This window comes from Sphaerodactylus townsendi, linkage group LG15 (assembly GCF_021028975.2).
Source record: "Sphaerodactylus townsendi isolate TG3544 linkage group LG15, MPM_Stown_v2.3, whole genome shotgun sequence".
Taxonomy (NCBI): Eukaryota; Metazoa; Chordata; class Lepidosauria; order Squamata; family Sphaerodactylidae; genus Sphaerodactylus; species Sphaerodactylus townsendi.
This window is the reverse complement of record NC_059439.1, coordinates 27,560,940-27,577,091: the sequence shown is the minus strand read 5'-3', so window position 1 is coordinate 27,577,091 and position 16,152 is coordinate 27,560,940. Positions and strand designations below refer to the sequence as shown.

Sequence of the window (16,152 nt, the reverse complement as noted above, 5' to 3'; positions counted from 1 at the left end):
TATCAAGAAGTGTATCTGTATTCTGGCAGACTGTTCTGGAAGAGCATTACAACAGGTTGGAAATTCAGCAGGTGCAGAGAGAGGGAGGGAGACACGAGAGAGCTATAATTTCCTAATATAGTCTTGTGGCATGTCAATGGCTAATGAAAAAATCTCAAGACCTTATGCTGGAAGGTAGTACTACCTGAGTCCTTTTTGAGATTTCTGGACAAACGTGCCTCTGGAGGATATAAAAAGGACTCCTTTCCTCTCTCTCCCCAGTTTCTCTCCATCCCACATTAGATGAGCAAGACTTCCTTGCCTTCCTGGCAGGTTTGGCCACAGCACCTGTTGCAGCAATTCCCTCTCTCCCTCCATCCCCAGTTTTTTTTTTCCATCCTTACTAGTACCTCTCACGGTGGCCAGACCAATGCCAGAGGTGCCACCGGTCACGATCACCACCTTGCCTGGGTAACGAAAGCTGTGTCGCCATCTCCTCTGTTTGCTCCTGCATCTCTTAATGAATAAAACTAATGTAGAGCTTTGGCTATATAGGCTCTTAAGCGGAGCAAAGCAACTGCTTAATTGTTGTATTGGGAAGAGGGTTTGTGCCTTCATGTTAAGAGCAGGTTGTGGAGCATGAAAATTATTTGTTTCACAACCGGGAGAAGAAGGACGAGAGGAAGTTTTTTTTCTAAAGAACCTATATTTACTGCAACTGATGGGTTCATTGCCAAAAGCCCTAAAGTGAAGGAGTGGTAGACAAGAGATAAAAAAGAAAGCAAGTCTTGTTGGATTCCCCGTTCATGACCTTGCTGTTGAGGATATTTCTTCTAATACAAGAGGGGTGAATGGGCTAGTGAGCCTTCCTATTCCCTCTTTGCCTCTCCCACCCATTCACCCTTTACTAAAACCACTTCCCTCAATAAAAATGTTTTCCCCCCATAGCATCTCTTCAAATTCAATTACACTTCTCCTCTGGGCCTTCCCTTCTAGACTCGACATAGGAGTGCGTTTTCTTAGAAACATTCCTCAGAAAGAGATTCAGGCTCATTCCGCACATGCAGAATAATGCAATCTCTAAACTGCTTTCAGTGCTCTTTTAAGTTGTAAGTGAATGGCAAAACCCACTTGCAAACAGTTGTGAAAGTGGGTTTGAAAATGCATTATTTTATGTGCGGAAGGGGCCTCTAGTTTATAAAGGAGTCTTCTTTAAGATTTTTTTTCTTGTGATTGTTCTTCTACCTTAGGCTAAAATGGTCTTGGACTGTATTGTTTTTATACTTGAAACCATCTAGAGCTGAGAAATAACTGAGAAATAACTGAATGGTTTTAATGGTTTTAATGGTTTTAGTGGATTTTAGTGTATATGGTCATTGTGACCCTATTGCATATTGTATATAGATTAGTACAGTGCACTCGCCCAGATCTCCTTGGGGATTGGGCGGTCTATAAATTTAAATAATAAATAAATAATAAATAAAATAAAATAAATACATCTTATTTCTTTCTCTTTATTTTTAATAACATTTTAAAATGTCAGCTGTTTGAGATTATCTGGATAGCTGACCCTGGTTCTTGGTAATGCTATCGGTGTGAGGAACCCAGCTTTTGGGTAACCTTTTCACAGCTGTCCTCTTCTCAGCTTCCTCCGCTCCTACTGGAAACCCTATTACAATAACATTTTCAAAGCCTTGACTGCTGGGACAGATTTGCACCCACTCTTAGCTGGGATCTGTGCCATAGACACCAATCCCTGGTATTAACCAGGAAGCCATTTTGTTGGTGATTCCCCAAATGATTGATTCCTTTTTCTTGCGACTGCATCAGGCGCCAGGCTCTCAAGACGCTCCAAAATACTTAAGCACGGCCCAAATGCCGTCCCTATGTTGAAGCCAGAATATATGGCGCTGCTGAAATGCAGCAGTGCTGCCCTGGCTCCCCTCCACCTTCCCAGAGCGGTGTCAGGTCAAGCACCCCAAAACCTCCCTCCTGGAGGGAGGTTTTTGGAAAACAGTGTGTTCCTAAGCCAAGGTGCAAACGGGCACCGGCCGGAACACACTGTTTTCTCTCGGCTAGTCTCTCGACTCACCTCGGGTTATCCTGCGTCAGCCTCCACCGGGACTGCTGAGACCCTCCCTCGCTGTCCCTCCAACCCCTGGAGGCTCAGAGGGCAGTGTGGGTGGGTCTTAGTAGTCCAGCAGGGCTAGACACAGGATGACGAGGTGAGTGTGGGGGGATGGGGGAGAGGCATGTCTGTGCAAGGGCCCATGCGAACTGTGCCCCACCCCTCCATCACCGCAGGGATTCCTGCTGGTGGCAGGGGTGCCCTTTCTGCAGTGCAGCGGGAAAGGGCCTAAGCCACAAATAAGTCTCTAGGGTAAAATAAATATGATTCACAAAAGACCCAAAAGGGGAAATGATTCCTCAGACTGAGTGCAAGCATTCTCGGGGAGAGGGGGGAAGCAGAGTGGCATCAAGGGGAGGTGGGGGGTTGGCCACATCCCTGAAACCAGGGTAGCTGACTTAAAGAGATGCCTAATTCATAGCACATTTTCAATGTGGGTGACCTACCTGAACGTTTGCAAACATTCTCCTGCCAATCATGACTTTAATAAAACCAAGCAAAAACATTCCCTCGTGTCATGACCTACTGAACCATAAAATGAATACTTACGCTTAAAAAATCTATTTCCTCCTTGGCCTGGATTGTTATTATGAAAACGCTATAACTTGATCTTGATGGTTGAAACTAGGCATTCCTTTGCTTATCCATTAACGGCATCTTAGTAAGGATCAGTGGTAGCTTTCAACATCCCTTTGTGTCGCTGATCAGGTTTAATGTACCTCACTCTTGTGTGAATTTAAGCAGGATTCCCTGCATTTCTGTGATAAAAAGGTATCAGGTTTCTAAGATCTAAAGCCTCTCTTCTGGGAGGGCTGCAGCTCTCCTCCGTTTTCAAAAATCCTACCAATAATATTTCTTTGGCATCATTTACTCTTGTGGAAAGTCACTCCAATTCTCCCTATTGCTGCACCTCACCAGAAAGAGAAGGACATTAGTTGATCAAGAGGAGGAAGTTATTGCTGGCCTAAACCTGTCTCAGCAAACACTAACCATGGTTGCCGCCTTCTGACCAGAGAAGGAAAATCTAACAGAATGGGGGGAAGTCAGAGATCTGTGCCGAATGGCGGGAAGTCAGAGATCTCTGCTGAAAACAGCAAAGTCCACTTGCAAACAATTGTGCATTATTCTGCATGTGCAAAAGTGCCTTTAGAGTATTGTCGAAGGCTTTCACGGCCGGAATCACCGGGGTGCTGTGTGGTTTCCGGGCTGTATGGCCGTGTTCTAGCAGCATTCTCTCCTGACGTTTCACCTGCATCTGTGGCTGGCAACTCAGATCCTCTGAAGATGCCAGCCACACATGCAGGTGAAAAGTCAAAAGAGAATGCTGCTAGAACACGGCCATACAGCCTGGAAACCACACAGCACCCCAGTGCCTTTAGAGTTTTCAAGGTAAGAGATTAACAGAGCTGGTTGCCTTCCTTTGCATGGCAACCTAGGTATTCCTTGGCGGTCCCCCATCCAAATATTAACCAGGGATGACCCTGCTTAGCTTCAGAGATCTGACAAGATCTGGCTAGCCTGGGCCATCCAGGTCAGGGGCAGTCCAATGTTTCCATACAGGATAGCCTTTGGGGTTCACAAAAAACCAGGACCTTGCGCTTGCTGAGGGCTGGACTTTCTACCCTTCCTCCAAGGTGAAGAAGGCAGCCAGGTGCCCGCCGGTCGAAGCTCCGCTGCGGGCATGCCGCCAACTGGAGGCTGGGGCAGGATTACACCCCTCCCCCTCGGGGATTGCAGCTGGCAGGCTTCATGCCGAGGCCTGGCCAACTGCCTGGGGCCATGTGCCCCCCGCACACGGAAAGATTGGAGCCGGCATTGCTGCATGCTGGTGCTGGATATTCCTCCAGCCTCCCACCTCCCCCCCCCAGTGAGGATCATGACCAGCATCCTGCACTCCGGAGACTCACAGCCTGCTGAGGGCTGGTACCAGACGAGGCTGACCCAGTCTATGCAGGCCACCTGGCTGGGGCTGCGTTTCCCCCCAACCCCTGGACACAGGCAGGGAGGAGAATCGCAGCCAGCAGCCTGCTTGCTGGAGGCTGAATTTCCCCCACAGCTTCAAAGGCTGGACCACCTTCCCCAGCCTGCTGGACGGCCGCTCCGGAGGTGGTTCGAAGGCCGGGCCACCTCCCCCTCACACAAGGATTCCCGCCCCCACAGGAGGACCATGCCAGCCTCAATAAGCTGCAGAAGGTTCTGGTTGTTTCCCGCACTCCCCGTCCCCTCCTGGGGAAGCCCGGGTGGCTCCGAAGTCCAGGCCACACCATGAGGCTGGGGGCTGGAAGAAGGGCCCTGGAACTTTTTTACTCACCAAACTCAAACTTGGTGCCACACAGCCCCATTGGTGCCACACAGCCCCAGGGGAGCAGCCAAAGACCGAGCCGAAGCCCCATATAGGCTCCCGGCCACCCCTCCTGATGATGTCGTCATGACACTGATGTCCATAGTGCCACCTGCCTTCCACTCTTCTAAGTGCAGACAAGGCGGGGCCATCCCGGGCAACAATAGCGGGCCCCACTGATTCAGGGCCACTCTTTATATTTAATGATAACAGAATCCAGTTTTTCCATTACTTACAGAATGCGACGGAATATATGGAGTCGAAGGAGAAAAAGAAAAAGAAACGTTGCAAACTTTTGCTACGATTGGCTGTTTATATATAAATACAATGTGTGAAAGATACTATATGCACCTTAAATCCATCACCTCAAGTGCAGTATATACAAGCAATTGCTTAAACATAATAAACGCCATGATACAAAAATATCATTCTTACATATCAATTGCCCCAAAAGGTCTGATGACCCTTCTTTCTATCTAGGCTTGGAGATTCGGATACAACGAATACCAGATTCGACTCAGGCATGTCCTGCACGAATCTGCACGAATCCAAATGCAACGTATTCGGGCTTTTGGGAGGTATTTTTTGGTGTTTTTTCACATTTCGGCCTGCAGGGGGCGCATTTTTAAAGGTAGCGTAGCCTGTCCTGATGATGCCTCCCGAGTTTGGTGAAATTTGTTTTAGGAGTCCAGAGATATGGACCCCCAAAGTGGGTGCCCCATCCCACATTATTTCCAATGGGAGCTAACAGGAGATGGGGGTTAACCAACTGGGAGAAGACCCCCCCCCCTCAAAAAACACAGTCCATGCACACACACCCAAGAATCCATACAGCTAAAGTGAAACACTTTAAATGTTCTGCAGTACCATGCATTTTACTACGTAAACTATTCAAAACATCACACCCCAAGAACCCCACCCAAAACACACACACACACAGGAAATCTATACACTTTCAACTGTTAGTAAAAGCCAAAGGTTCTTAAAAGCAAAAATTGGTTTGGTTACTTGCACCAAACTCTTACCCTTAATCATCTCTTCTCCACTCCTACTTTCCTACTCTGCAGGGCTGTCCCATTAGGCCAGACTCTCAATGACCAGTCACCAGAGGGAGAGCAATTTTAAGGCTGTCTTGAACAGTGTCTCAACCTCTGGCACTGAATGGGCTGTGAAGAACCATCTACCCCGCACCTACTTGCAGCCCTATTGCTTGATGAAGGAGTCTTGTGAGTTTCCACTTGCACATGCGTCAGGCTCAGAATCCACCTGGGCCTTCTTCCCAAAGCCAACTTCACCTCCACCACTGAGTATAAGGTTGAAACCAGTGCAGAAAGTTCCATCAGCGGCAAGATACAGGGCAGCCAAAGCCACTTCTTCTGGGGTCCCAAAACGTCCCAGTAGCTGTAAGAGTTCAAGAGAAGAGGGATAAATGTAGACTTCTGTGCTCAGCTCATGTGAGATTAGATCATGAGGTCTCAGATGCCGAATCTGTGTGGGGCAGGATTTTCTAGCAGTAGAATTCAGATTTTCTGGGGGCAGGCTTCTAACATTCAGGGTTTCTGTATTCGCTGCCCTTCTTATTGTTACCATCCTACATGCAGTAGAAGTATGGCTGCCAACATGGGAGATCTAAAGGAAGTGCTCGGGGAGGGACAAGTTTGGGGAGGGGGAGAGAGCTCTGTGCGTATGCTTGTACTGTAGGAGATATGGATGTCCAAGAGCATCCACCTTCTGTAGACACTCTAGGGCTTCCGTTTCTCCTGAGCGCGGATCTGTGTAGCAAGAAGAACATCAGGTCCCACCATCAGGATGGCAACCTTAAGTCAAGCCATTTATCAACAGCAGCACCATTCCTGTTTCCCCACAACACACTTGCCTGATAACTCTTGAGTTCCTGGAGTGTGGCCTCTGGATTCGGGGTCTGATTTGCATTCCTTTCCCACCAAGGAGTCCAGATACTACCTGGTGAGATGCTAAAATTCAAAATGTTTAGGAATTTTTTAAAAGGTCAGGGAATCATGAAATACAATCAACTATTTCCCTGAATGAATGTGTCTGGAGAAGTGTCTCATGTATCAGTTTCCATGATGACCTCACAATTTTACACAATATATAAACTACTAGTGGGGACCGGGCATGGCAAGCATGGCAATCGTCCTTCTCATCACAGTCCGCAACCCACACAGATGTCCATGCAGGTCCAATGATCCTCAGCATAGCCTTTTGGGGTGGTCAAATGGAATCCCTCTTTCCCTTTTCAATTCACATTGTTATATGGTGGTGTCTTGTTTTTTAGTATAAGGTAACCCTTTCCTTTCCACAACGTAACTGCAAATATAGTATAAGGTAACCCTTTCCTTAAGTATAAGGTAACCCTTTCCTTTCCTTTAGTATAAGGTAACCCTTTCCTTTCCACAACGTAACTGCGAATATAGTATAAGGTAACCCTTTCCTTTAGTATAAGGTAACCCTTTCCTTTCCACAACGTAACTGCGAATCCCGCTGTCCATGAGGCTGGTTGACACACACAGTCCTGGCTTGGGGAAGGCAGAACTGGGGCAAGCAGGCTATCCCAGTCAGGCAGCAGAGGAAGGGTGGTGAGGCGCTCAGATCGAGGCCAGCTCCCTGGGTTCGTAAAGGGCAACGTGCAAAAGAAGCGGAGCCAGTAGTGTTGGTTCGCCCCCACCCCGCGGATCGTCTTAGAAGAAAAAGGCAAATTCCAGCTCGCTTTTAGTAAAAGAGAGCTGTGGCGAATATGGGTGAGGAAGTGGGTAAGTGGTGGTTGGATGTGAGGAAGGGCTTAGTGAGGTGTGTGAGGATGAGCTGGATGTGTGTTGTGTGATAGCAGTGGGTGAGGCACAGAGAGTGAAAGTTAACTGCGTGTGAGGGGGGGAACCCCACCTGACATCTCACACGGCAAAGTGTGTATGTGTTTCACTTCCACTCATATTACCTAACAGTATTGCCTATTTACCATTTTCACTGCTCATCTCTGCCCATCTGCGTGAACATCCTAAGCCCTCATACCAAGCCCTCAGGCCACAGACAGACAGGCTGCACCAACATTCTAAGGGTGACAGTTAAACACAGCTAGCTTCATGGCCTGGTGCACCAGGAAAAAGACGTTTTACCTTGCTCAGGTATGGACTTTCGGCGATTTGAAGGTCCGATTACCTGCCCAGAACAGGGAGGAGCGTCATGTGAAAATTTGGGAGCGATCTGTCCAGCTGTTTTGGCGTTTGGGGCGTGACTAACAAAGTCACTGTTAGCTTTTTATATGTATAGATGTCAGCCTGCACTCCTAATCACAAATTTCTCTATCCAATAATAATGGGACATGAGGTGCAGCCTCTGCAATCTCAATTTTTGGGGAAGTAACAAATCATTGGTTTCCAGCACAAGAAAAAGCAATAGTAAAAATTGAATCCGTTTTTTTTAAAAATAATGATTATTGCTTCCTTCACCCCCTTCTCAGTTCTGCAACTAATCACTTGACTCCAGTACAACTATAATATATTTCACCAAACAATCTCCGCTGGGATTCTGTAAACAGAATGGTGGTGGTGGACATAACAGAATGGTGGGAGACTTACAGCCAGGTTGCAGAATGGTGGGGGTCTTACTGCCCGATCCACAGGGCACAGGCAACCATGGATGGCACAATTGCCACACGGCTGTGCCACATTCAGAGGGCTTCCAGGCAGAACAGAGAGGCAGGCAGCAAATGCCAGAGACTCCCCGTCCAGACTCCCCTCCATAGCTCAAAATGGACTTATGGCACCCCAAATGGTGATTGAGGGCTACAGAACAGGCGATCTCTTTCAGCGCCAGTGGCGTCTTAGCATTTGTTATGTTTCTCCATCTATAAACTTTTTATTTCTTTCAGCAAAAAAACCTTGCCTAAAAACCCCACTCGTGCCATGGAAGCTTGTTGGGTGACTTTGGCCCAGTCGCGTATTCTCAGCCTCAATTCTGGCAAGACCTCAAAGGAACACCAGGGGCATGACGTGGAGGAAAGCAATGGCAAACCACCTCCAGAAATCTCTTCCCTTGAAAACTCTAAACCCATAAATCAGCTGTGACAATAACAACTGAGAGCTCCTGGCGCTGGGGTAAAGGTTAGGAGGACCTGTCTTTCTTCCATGAAATTATCCTGCCAAAGGCCACGTAGATCAAGAGTTCTGTATGGATAATAATCTCTCTTACCAGTTGACTCGGACTCCGTATTTGCTCTCATCTATGGCCAGAGTTTTGGTCATTGCAATAATCGCACCCTGCAAGGGAAACACACAACAAGCGTGGTTGCCAACTGACCGTAAATGTCTTGGTCTCCATTTATGCCTTTGAGTACAGTCTGATATGCATAAATAATGTGGATGTCAATAACGCTTTCAATCAAGGAAGTTATTAAGTTTCCACTAAAGAGGCTGGATATTTTTCTCAAGGCCTCTTGGAAGCCCTGCTGATGGCAGGAGAGAACGTACAGAGGCTGACGTTCTCATCCATCAACACTTGACTTTCAGTCCCTGAGTCATCACTATCCCTGGAAGACCCGTTTGTAATGTGCAGAGGAACTGAGAAGACCCCTCAGTGGGAGGGCAAGTGGTCAGCTATAATTTATTTATTTATTTGTTTGTTTGTTTATTAATTATTTCATTTTTATACCGCCCTCCCCCAAAGGGCTCAGGGCGGTGTACAACCCAACAAACCATAAAACAGAATACAAATTTAAATTAAGACTTAAAATGCAGCATTCAATTATCAAACCAATTTAAGTTTAAAATAGATGGCATCCGGCTATTAAAACTCCTCTTAAGAGAGGGACAGTGGGTTTTAGAATGTTTCTCAGAATGTTTCAGGCACCCACATCAGCAGCTGGTCTCCCCAAAGGCCCGGTGGAATAGCTCAGTCTTACAGGCCCTGCGGAACTCATTAAGGTCTAGAGGAACTCATTAAGGTCTAGAGGAACTCATTAAGGTCTAGAGGAAGGTCTAGAGGCATTCCACCAGGCAGGGGCCAGGGCCGTAAAAGCCCTGGCCCTGGTGGAGGCCAGCCGCATCATAGAGGGGGCGGGGATCACCAGCAAATTGGCCCCTCCTAGCTAGCAAGGTAGCAGCCTGCTATCTTTCTCTCTTTCCTATCCTAAATGGAGTTCCTAATAAACATTTACCTTTTACTTTTTTAATCAGTGCGTTAGCTGCTTCTCTGTACAATAAATGATAGTTTTCATTGTACCTGCTATTATTTTTATAGTTTGGAACTTTTCAGAACTTCATCTGCTTTTCAAGATACTATTAAAGGCACGAGGGTAGAAACCTTAAAAAAATTAGCAACCATTTTGTCTGTGAGTCAGCCTTACCTTGCTTAGGGAATACGTCACTCTGTTTTTCAGCCCAATCACACCAATAATACTGGCCATGTTGATGATGTTTCCTCTTGTTTCCCGTAAGTAGGGCAGCGCATACTGTTCACAAAACACGACAAGAAAAAATGTGCCTGATCTCAAAACAGAAATTCATGAAGCTACCATATGTTGGACTCAAACTATTATGTTAACACAGCTAGCTTAACATTGCCTGTTGGCACAGAAACAGCAAGTAGAAATTCTTGCAGCTGGAGATGGCAAGGTGTAAAGCAAGCCCTCGAAAGTGTTACTTACAGACTCCGCTAATCATTTTGATTTAGGCTGCAAGAGAACCTAATATTGCGTAAAGCATTGCACCTTTGAGTGGTATAGATTGACTACATCACTTTCAACCCTGGATGAAGCCAACTGACCTCAGGGAAAAGGGAAACTCCTTGCAAGTTAGAGACACTCACCTTTGATGCTAACAAAATGCTCAGAGTGTTGAGTTCCATGACGTTGCGGACGTCTTGGGCAGTCACATCATCTATCTTGTCAATTCTAGCTGTTTGCAAGAGGATATACAATGGAAGTGTATTTCACAGAGGCAAAATCCACAAAGAGCAAAAGATCCCATCACTATACCCTGGAACATCAAAGTCCACAAGCTAACTAATCTTGAAGTGAAGAAAACCTTCCTTGGGAATGTGTTAATGCGGGAGATGTGTGGCTTCAGAGAAGGGAGTCCTAAGACCTTCATACAAACATGTTATATGATAAGGGCACTGTCATTTCTTTACTTCCTTCGTAAACCTGTGAAGATATAGTTCCTGGAACTAATGGTTGGATAAGTTCATTCCGTCTACTGAACATACAAGAAACACCCTCATCCCACTTATACGCCAATAAACAGCTTTTGTTGTTGTTACTCACGCCCAACCGTCCGAAAATCTCGTACCATCTCCAGCATTGTTCACCAAGCAGTCGAGGCACCCATAACGTTCCAGAGTAGCCGAAATCAACCTCTGCAGGAACAGGGATGAAAGTGTTCTCAGACGGGACAATATTAACAACGGTCAAGAGCCCTGTCCAGACTGACAAGGCCCTGCCACCATCACAACTGCCCTGATTGCCACGTGCTCCGAGAGTTGAGAGCAAGACCAAGAAGGCTGGGTAGAAAAGGAGCCACAGGGAAGAGAGGAAAAGAAAAACCAAAGAAGGTGAATCTATATATATAAATGCGAAATACCACTGACTCATCAACAGAATTCAAAAACTACCGAAACCACACACATGAAATTTGGCACACCTGTTCCTTATGTACTCCCGGTGCTCACTAAGAAAGGATTTCCCAAAATATTAACTTCCACTCAATTTATTACCTATTTACTGTATCTACTGCTCATCTCTGGCCATCTGCGCGAACATTCTAAGGGCAAACCAACCGCTCAGTACACAGACATGTTGCACGACCATTCTAAGAGTGACAGTTAAACACAACCAGCTTCATGTCCTTCACCAAGGTGTGCCAAATGCACTCTAACACTGCCCTCTACAATGCATGTGAACCTATCCCTTCTGCTGAAACTGCTACAGGGAGACTAGGAATTAAACGCAGAAAGTGCTTTACACACTGCATTAGAAAAAGACAACTACAGGAAGCTGCTGCAAAATATGCAAAAGCAAACCCATCAGTCCACAGACAGGCTGTGAGGAATATGCTGCATGTCGCCCCAAAGTTCACAAACAGGCTGCAAAGAAGTATGCTGAATGTCACCCCAACGTTAACAGACAGGTTGTGAAAAAGTACTCCTCCACTACAGCCAAATACTATCAAAATATATTACAAACCACACTATCACCTTGGACTACTAAACATTTGTTGAGTTTTGCATATGGACATCAGATTGATTACTGTGGAGACAAGTTTACTGCTCTCGGCCTCCAATCACCCTGTGCTTGGTGTCGTGCTCTGAAGTGGCGGGATGAGTCCCCAGGAATGTGCTGCAGTGGCAATATAGTCCAACTCCCTGCCCTCCAACCCTACCCTGAACCTCTTCACAGCCTTCTCACTCATCATCATCCAATTGCAGAACACATCCTTTCTGCATCCCGAAAATATAACAGCTGCTTCCACATGACGTCTTTTGGAGCCCACCAAGTGAAAGAGAGCAATAACACATTGCATTAGAAAAAGACAACTACAGGAAGCTGCTGCAAAATATGCGAAAACAAACCCATCAGTCCACAGACAGGCTAAGGAAATATTCTGCATGTCACCCCAAAGTTCACAAACAGGCTGTGATGAAGTATGCGGAATGTCACCCCAAAATTCATAGACAGCCTGCAATGAAGTATGCGTAGCTAAGCACGAGTGCCCTGCTAGTATATAGTATAAGGGACAAGATCAGATTTGGTTTGGGGAGAGCGTGCTCTGGTCTTTTCTTGATAAAGATTGCTGAATTGTGAACTTCCGATTGGAACAGAGCAATGTATTTTATACCAAGAAGAAGATCCAGTGAGGGACAGCAAGCTCATGATAGACAGGATTGTAGGGAGAGCATTTTCTTTCAAAAGAGGTTTCTCCTTGTCCAGGAAGATACCAACCTAAAATGGTGTCCTGGGCTCACCCTGGATGCCGCACCCCCTACCCCCTACCATACCACACAGCTGTGACCCTGCCCTGTCTCACACATGCCATGGGAATGGCATACTATGGCAGTGAGGACTAGAAGCTTAAAGTTCACAAAGAAGTTGAAGTGGAACTACATGAAAGAACTTAAGAAGAGGAGAGAGACATGACTTCACAGGTGACAAACTGATGCTTAGTTTATGCAAGGAGAGCATTATTCAAGGAAAAAGAAGAACAATGTCACCACCATTTGGACACTTGAGAATTAGAATATGGAGAATAATTTTACTAATGGTTACAGTGACGCGAAGAAGAATCCGCACGGAAGCACCAGTCCCCACCCAGTTTTAGCCTACCTTAATGTCTGCCTCCTTGCGGACATCACAGACCTCGAAGTAAGCATCTCCTGGGCACCCTGAATCCTGCAGCTCTCTCTGAATTGCTTTCCCCTTTTCCGCTGCAAAGTGGAGGAACAGCACAGTTGCCAGCCGAACAAGCCTTCTAACCCAGCCTTTTATGGGGGGGCTTTCAGCTTCTCTCTCCATTTTTCTCTCTAGGTCAGGGGTAGGGAACCTGCGGCTCTCCAGCTGTTCAGGAACTACAATTCCCATCAGCCCCCACCAGCATGGCCAATTGGCCATGCTGACAGAGGCTGATGGGAATTGTAGTTCCTGAACATCTGGAGAGCCGCAGGTTCCCTACCCCTGCTCTAGGTGTATCCAAGCTCTAAATACACAAAAGTTTCTAAATACACAATGCATTCTTCTCCCTCCTGCTTGTTGTCTCCATTTGGAGAAAGGCAACCTAAAAGGGCTGAAGCAGAAACTAAGGCCCCTTCCACACATGCAAAATAATGCATTTTCAAACCACTTTCACAACTGTTTGAAAGTGGATTTTGCCATTCCGCACAGCTTCAAAGAGCACTGAAAGCAGTTTGAAAGTGTATTATTCTGTATGTGCGGAATGAGCCTAATACAATGGGGAAACAAATTCCTTGTGGAGGCAACTCTACAGTTGATCACTGGAACAGGGAAACTGGACCAAGTTGATGACTGATAAGTAATCAGAACCCAGAAGGGACTGAACATTGTTGTCGGTTTTCCCTTGGAGGAGTAGATCTTTTCTAATTGCTTTTACTATTGACTTCTGAAACCTAGTTTGTGAAAATAATGTTAGGTTTCAACTGTTTAATTTGGGTTGTAGTTCTTTTTTTTTTTTGATGAACCATTTTCATACTGCTTTATAATATATTGTCGAAGGCTTTCACGGCCGGAATCACTTGGGTGCTGTGTGGTTTCCGGGCTGTATGGCCGTGTTCTAGCAGCATTCTCTCCTGACGTTTCGCCTGCATCTGTGGCTGGCATCTTCAGAGGATCTGCTTTATAATATTCTTGATGCGAACTTTGTAAAGCTGCCTCATGAAGGATCTCAGTAGAGGGAACTTATACATATATGTTCATGGTTCTAGACTCACCTTCGGATGGTATTGAACAGAAGACCACATTGGCTCCCTGGCGAACTGGAGGAGGAGGAGAAACGAGACCGAACTCAATGGTTTGACTCACTCACCAGGATGTACATCAAGAGATTCCTGCCTTTCTTCCCAGTTGGGTTTTCAGCCTTTCAAAAAAAAAACCCAGTTCTTTCCATCCTTACCAAATTCTCTCACGACGGCCAGACCAATACCAGAGGTGCCACCGGTCACAATCACCACCTTGCCCGGGTAACGCAGCTGTGTCGCCATCTCCGCCGTTTGCCTCAGTGTCTCTTAATGAATAAAATCCCTGAAATCCATTGTACATATAGACTCTTGGGTGGATCAATGCAACTGCTTAATTGTTGCGTTGGGAGGAGGGTTTGTGGCTACCTTGCTGAGAATAGATTGTGGAGCATAAAAGATGTTTGTTCCAGAACTGGGAGGAGGAGAAGAAGGATGGGAGGAATCTTTTTGGAAGCACCTATATTCACTGCAACTAATGGGTTCATAGCCAAAAGCCCTAAAGTGAAGGAGTGGCAGGCAGGAGATACAAAGAAAGCAAGTCTTGTTTGATTCCCCAACTGTTGTATTCGCCAGCTGTTGAGGATATTTCTTCTAATATGAGAGGGATGGGCGGGCTGGTGGGCCCTCACTTTCCCTCTGTGCCTCTCCCACCCATTCACTCTTTACAAAAATCACTTCCTCAAGAAAGAAGCGGACCAGACTTACCTGGTCCACCATTGCCGCCGGGGGAAGGGCGCCGCGTTGCCCTCCCTTCCCCTCTCCCGCCAGGCCGCTGTGCCACTGGGCTGCTCTGTGCAGGCGCTGGGAGGCGCAGCCCATTGGCTGTGGGGGCTAGCTGAAACGCAGGGTCCTGACGTCAGGCCCCGTCGCCGCCCACCGCCTTTATAGGCTGGGGCGGGCCACATGTCGGCCTCTTTTTGCCTGCTGCCGGCGGTTTGCGCATGTGGGACTGATCCTTGGCCAGGTTAGCTGCCTGCTAACCATTTTGGGAACCACCCTATGAGGTTTGGGGTGGAGCAAGCCAGTGCTCTTACCGCCCAGGCGTGGGCTGAGCTGGCTTGCGCCCCACAGCGAATGGGGGGAGATTTTCAGGCAGCGGTCTACTGCCCATCTGATATTTCTTCCTCATTGCTGCCAATTTCATTTCCTCAAACACGCAGGTTTGAGGAATCCCTGGGTTTGGGGGACAGCCTTCTGGGCTGCCCACCGCAAGGATCAGACCCCATGCTGCGCCTTGCACTCGCTATTCTGTTAAGCCAATAAATTTATGGCAATGGCCAATTTTTATACCACAAATAAAGTGTTTTGTCTTTTGTAACTGTTGCCTTGTTTGGTTCATACTGCAAGCTATCTCTCCCTCTGGTGGCAAAATGTTTGCCCCCATACCAGGAACGTCAGGAAAAAAAGGGGGGGTTCTCGAGTTCAAACCCCTCCCATTACATGCTTGAAACAACGCATGGACTGGGACAGCCGGAAAGCCCTCAATCACCAAACCCACCCGATAAAAAAATTTATACCTACGTCACTGCCCCTTACCATCAAATCAAATTCAATTACAGGCCTTTCCCCACTCACCGTTTGCTGCATACTACTCTTGCCAAGTAGCGCAGCGTCCAGCGGCACTCCCCACTACAGGGGCAGCGACAATGCAGCCCCCCCGACTCTGCCGCTCTCGCGCCTTCTCAGCGTGTGTCATTTCTGGCGCTGCTGAAAACGGCGCCTTTTGATGACCCCCGCGCAGAGCGCGGGGCAGTGGGGAAGCCCGGGAACACAACCCTCATGCTGAAAAGGTCCACACCGGATGAAAATGACGTCATTTGTAAAAGTGGGGAAACGGCCTACATTTCTTCTCTGCTGGGCCCTCTCTGCTAGACTTTGTATAGGTGTGTGGCCCTCAATACTTTGCTACTCCTTGGACAGTTGTTTTAGAAACACTGTGGATGGGCTAGATTCTGCAAGGAAACAGCTAGATTTAAGGCCCAAAGCTCCTTAGAGACCAAGAAGATTCTGCAGGTATAAACTTATAAAGGTCCCTTCATCAGGTATGTTGAAATAGGGCTCTCTGAGTGCTTATATTTCCAACGTGCATGTAAGGCCCTGGAATGTCCCTCCAATCCCTTCATCACTGGCTCTGTATGGTGAATATATATGGCAGGAGCAATTGGGAGAACAGGGTGCAGGCTGGCGAAGTACTTGGTGATTGGTACATTTTACATTGCAACAGGGA

The 16,152-nt window shown here is 47.0% G+C and overlaps 1 protein-coding gene across 1 annotated transcript; it reads right to left on the bottom strand.

Annotated features, from left to right (window-relative positions):
• Positions 1–5,651: 5,651 nt before the first annotated feature.
• On the bottom strand, positions 5,652–14,168 carry LOC125444286 (17-beta-hydroxysteroid dehydrogenase 14-like). Its single transcript, XM_048516712.1, has 9 exons — positions 14,081–14,168; positions 13,899–13,943; positions 12,781–12,881; positions 10,751–10,817; positions 10,269–10,357; positions 9,808–9,912; positions 8,655–8,722; positions 6,325–6,421; positions 5,652–5,849 (listed from the first exon to the last, which is right to left on the bottom strand). Exons 1-9 carry the CDS (start codon positions 14,166–14,168, stop codon positions 5,652–5,654), a joined length of 858 nt encoding a protein of 285 aa, XP_048372669.1.
• Positions 14,169–16,152: the final 1,984 nt, after the last annotated feature.

Coding starts and splice junctions, on each gene's coding strand:
- LOC125444286 (XM_048516712.1), bottom strand. CDS start 14,168: ATGGCGACACAGCTGCGTTACCCGGGCAAGGTGGTGATTGTGACCGGT. Junction 9,913..10,268: donor GCATTTTGTTAGCATCAAAG/GTGAGTGTCTCT, acceptor TTTTGTGAACAG/TATGCGCTGCCCTACTTACG. Junction 6,422..8,654: donor TACGGAGTCCGAGTCAACTG/GTAAGAGAGATT, acceptor TTTGAATTTTAG/CATCTCACCAGGTAGTATCT.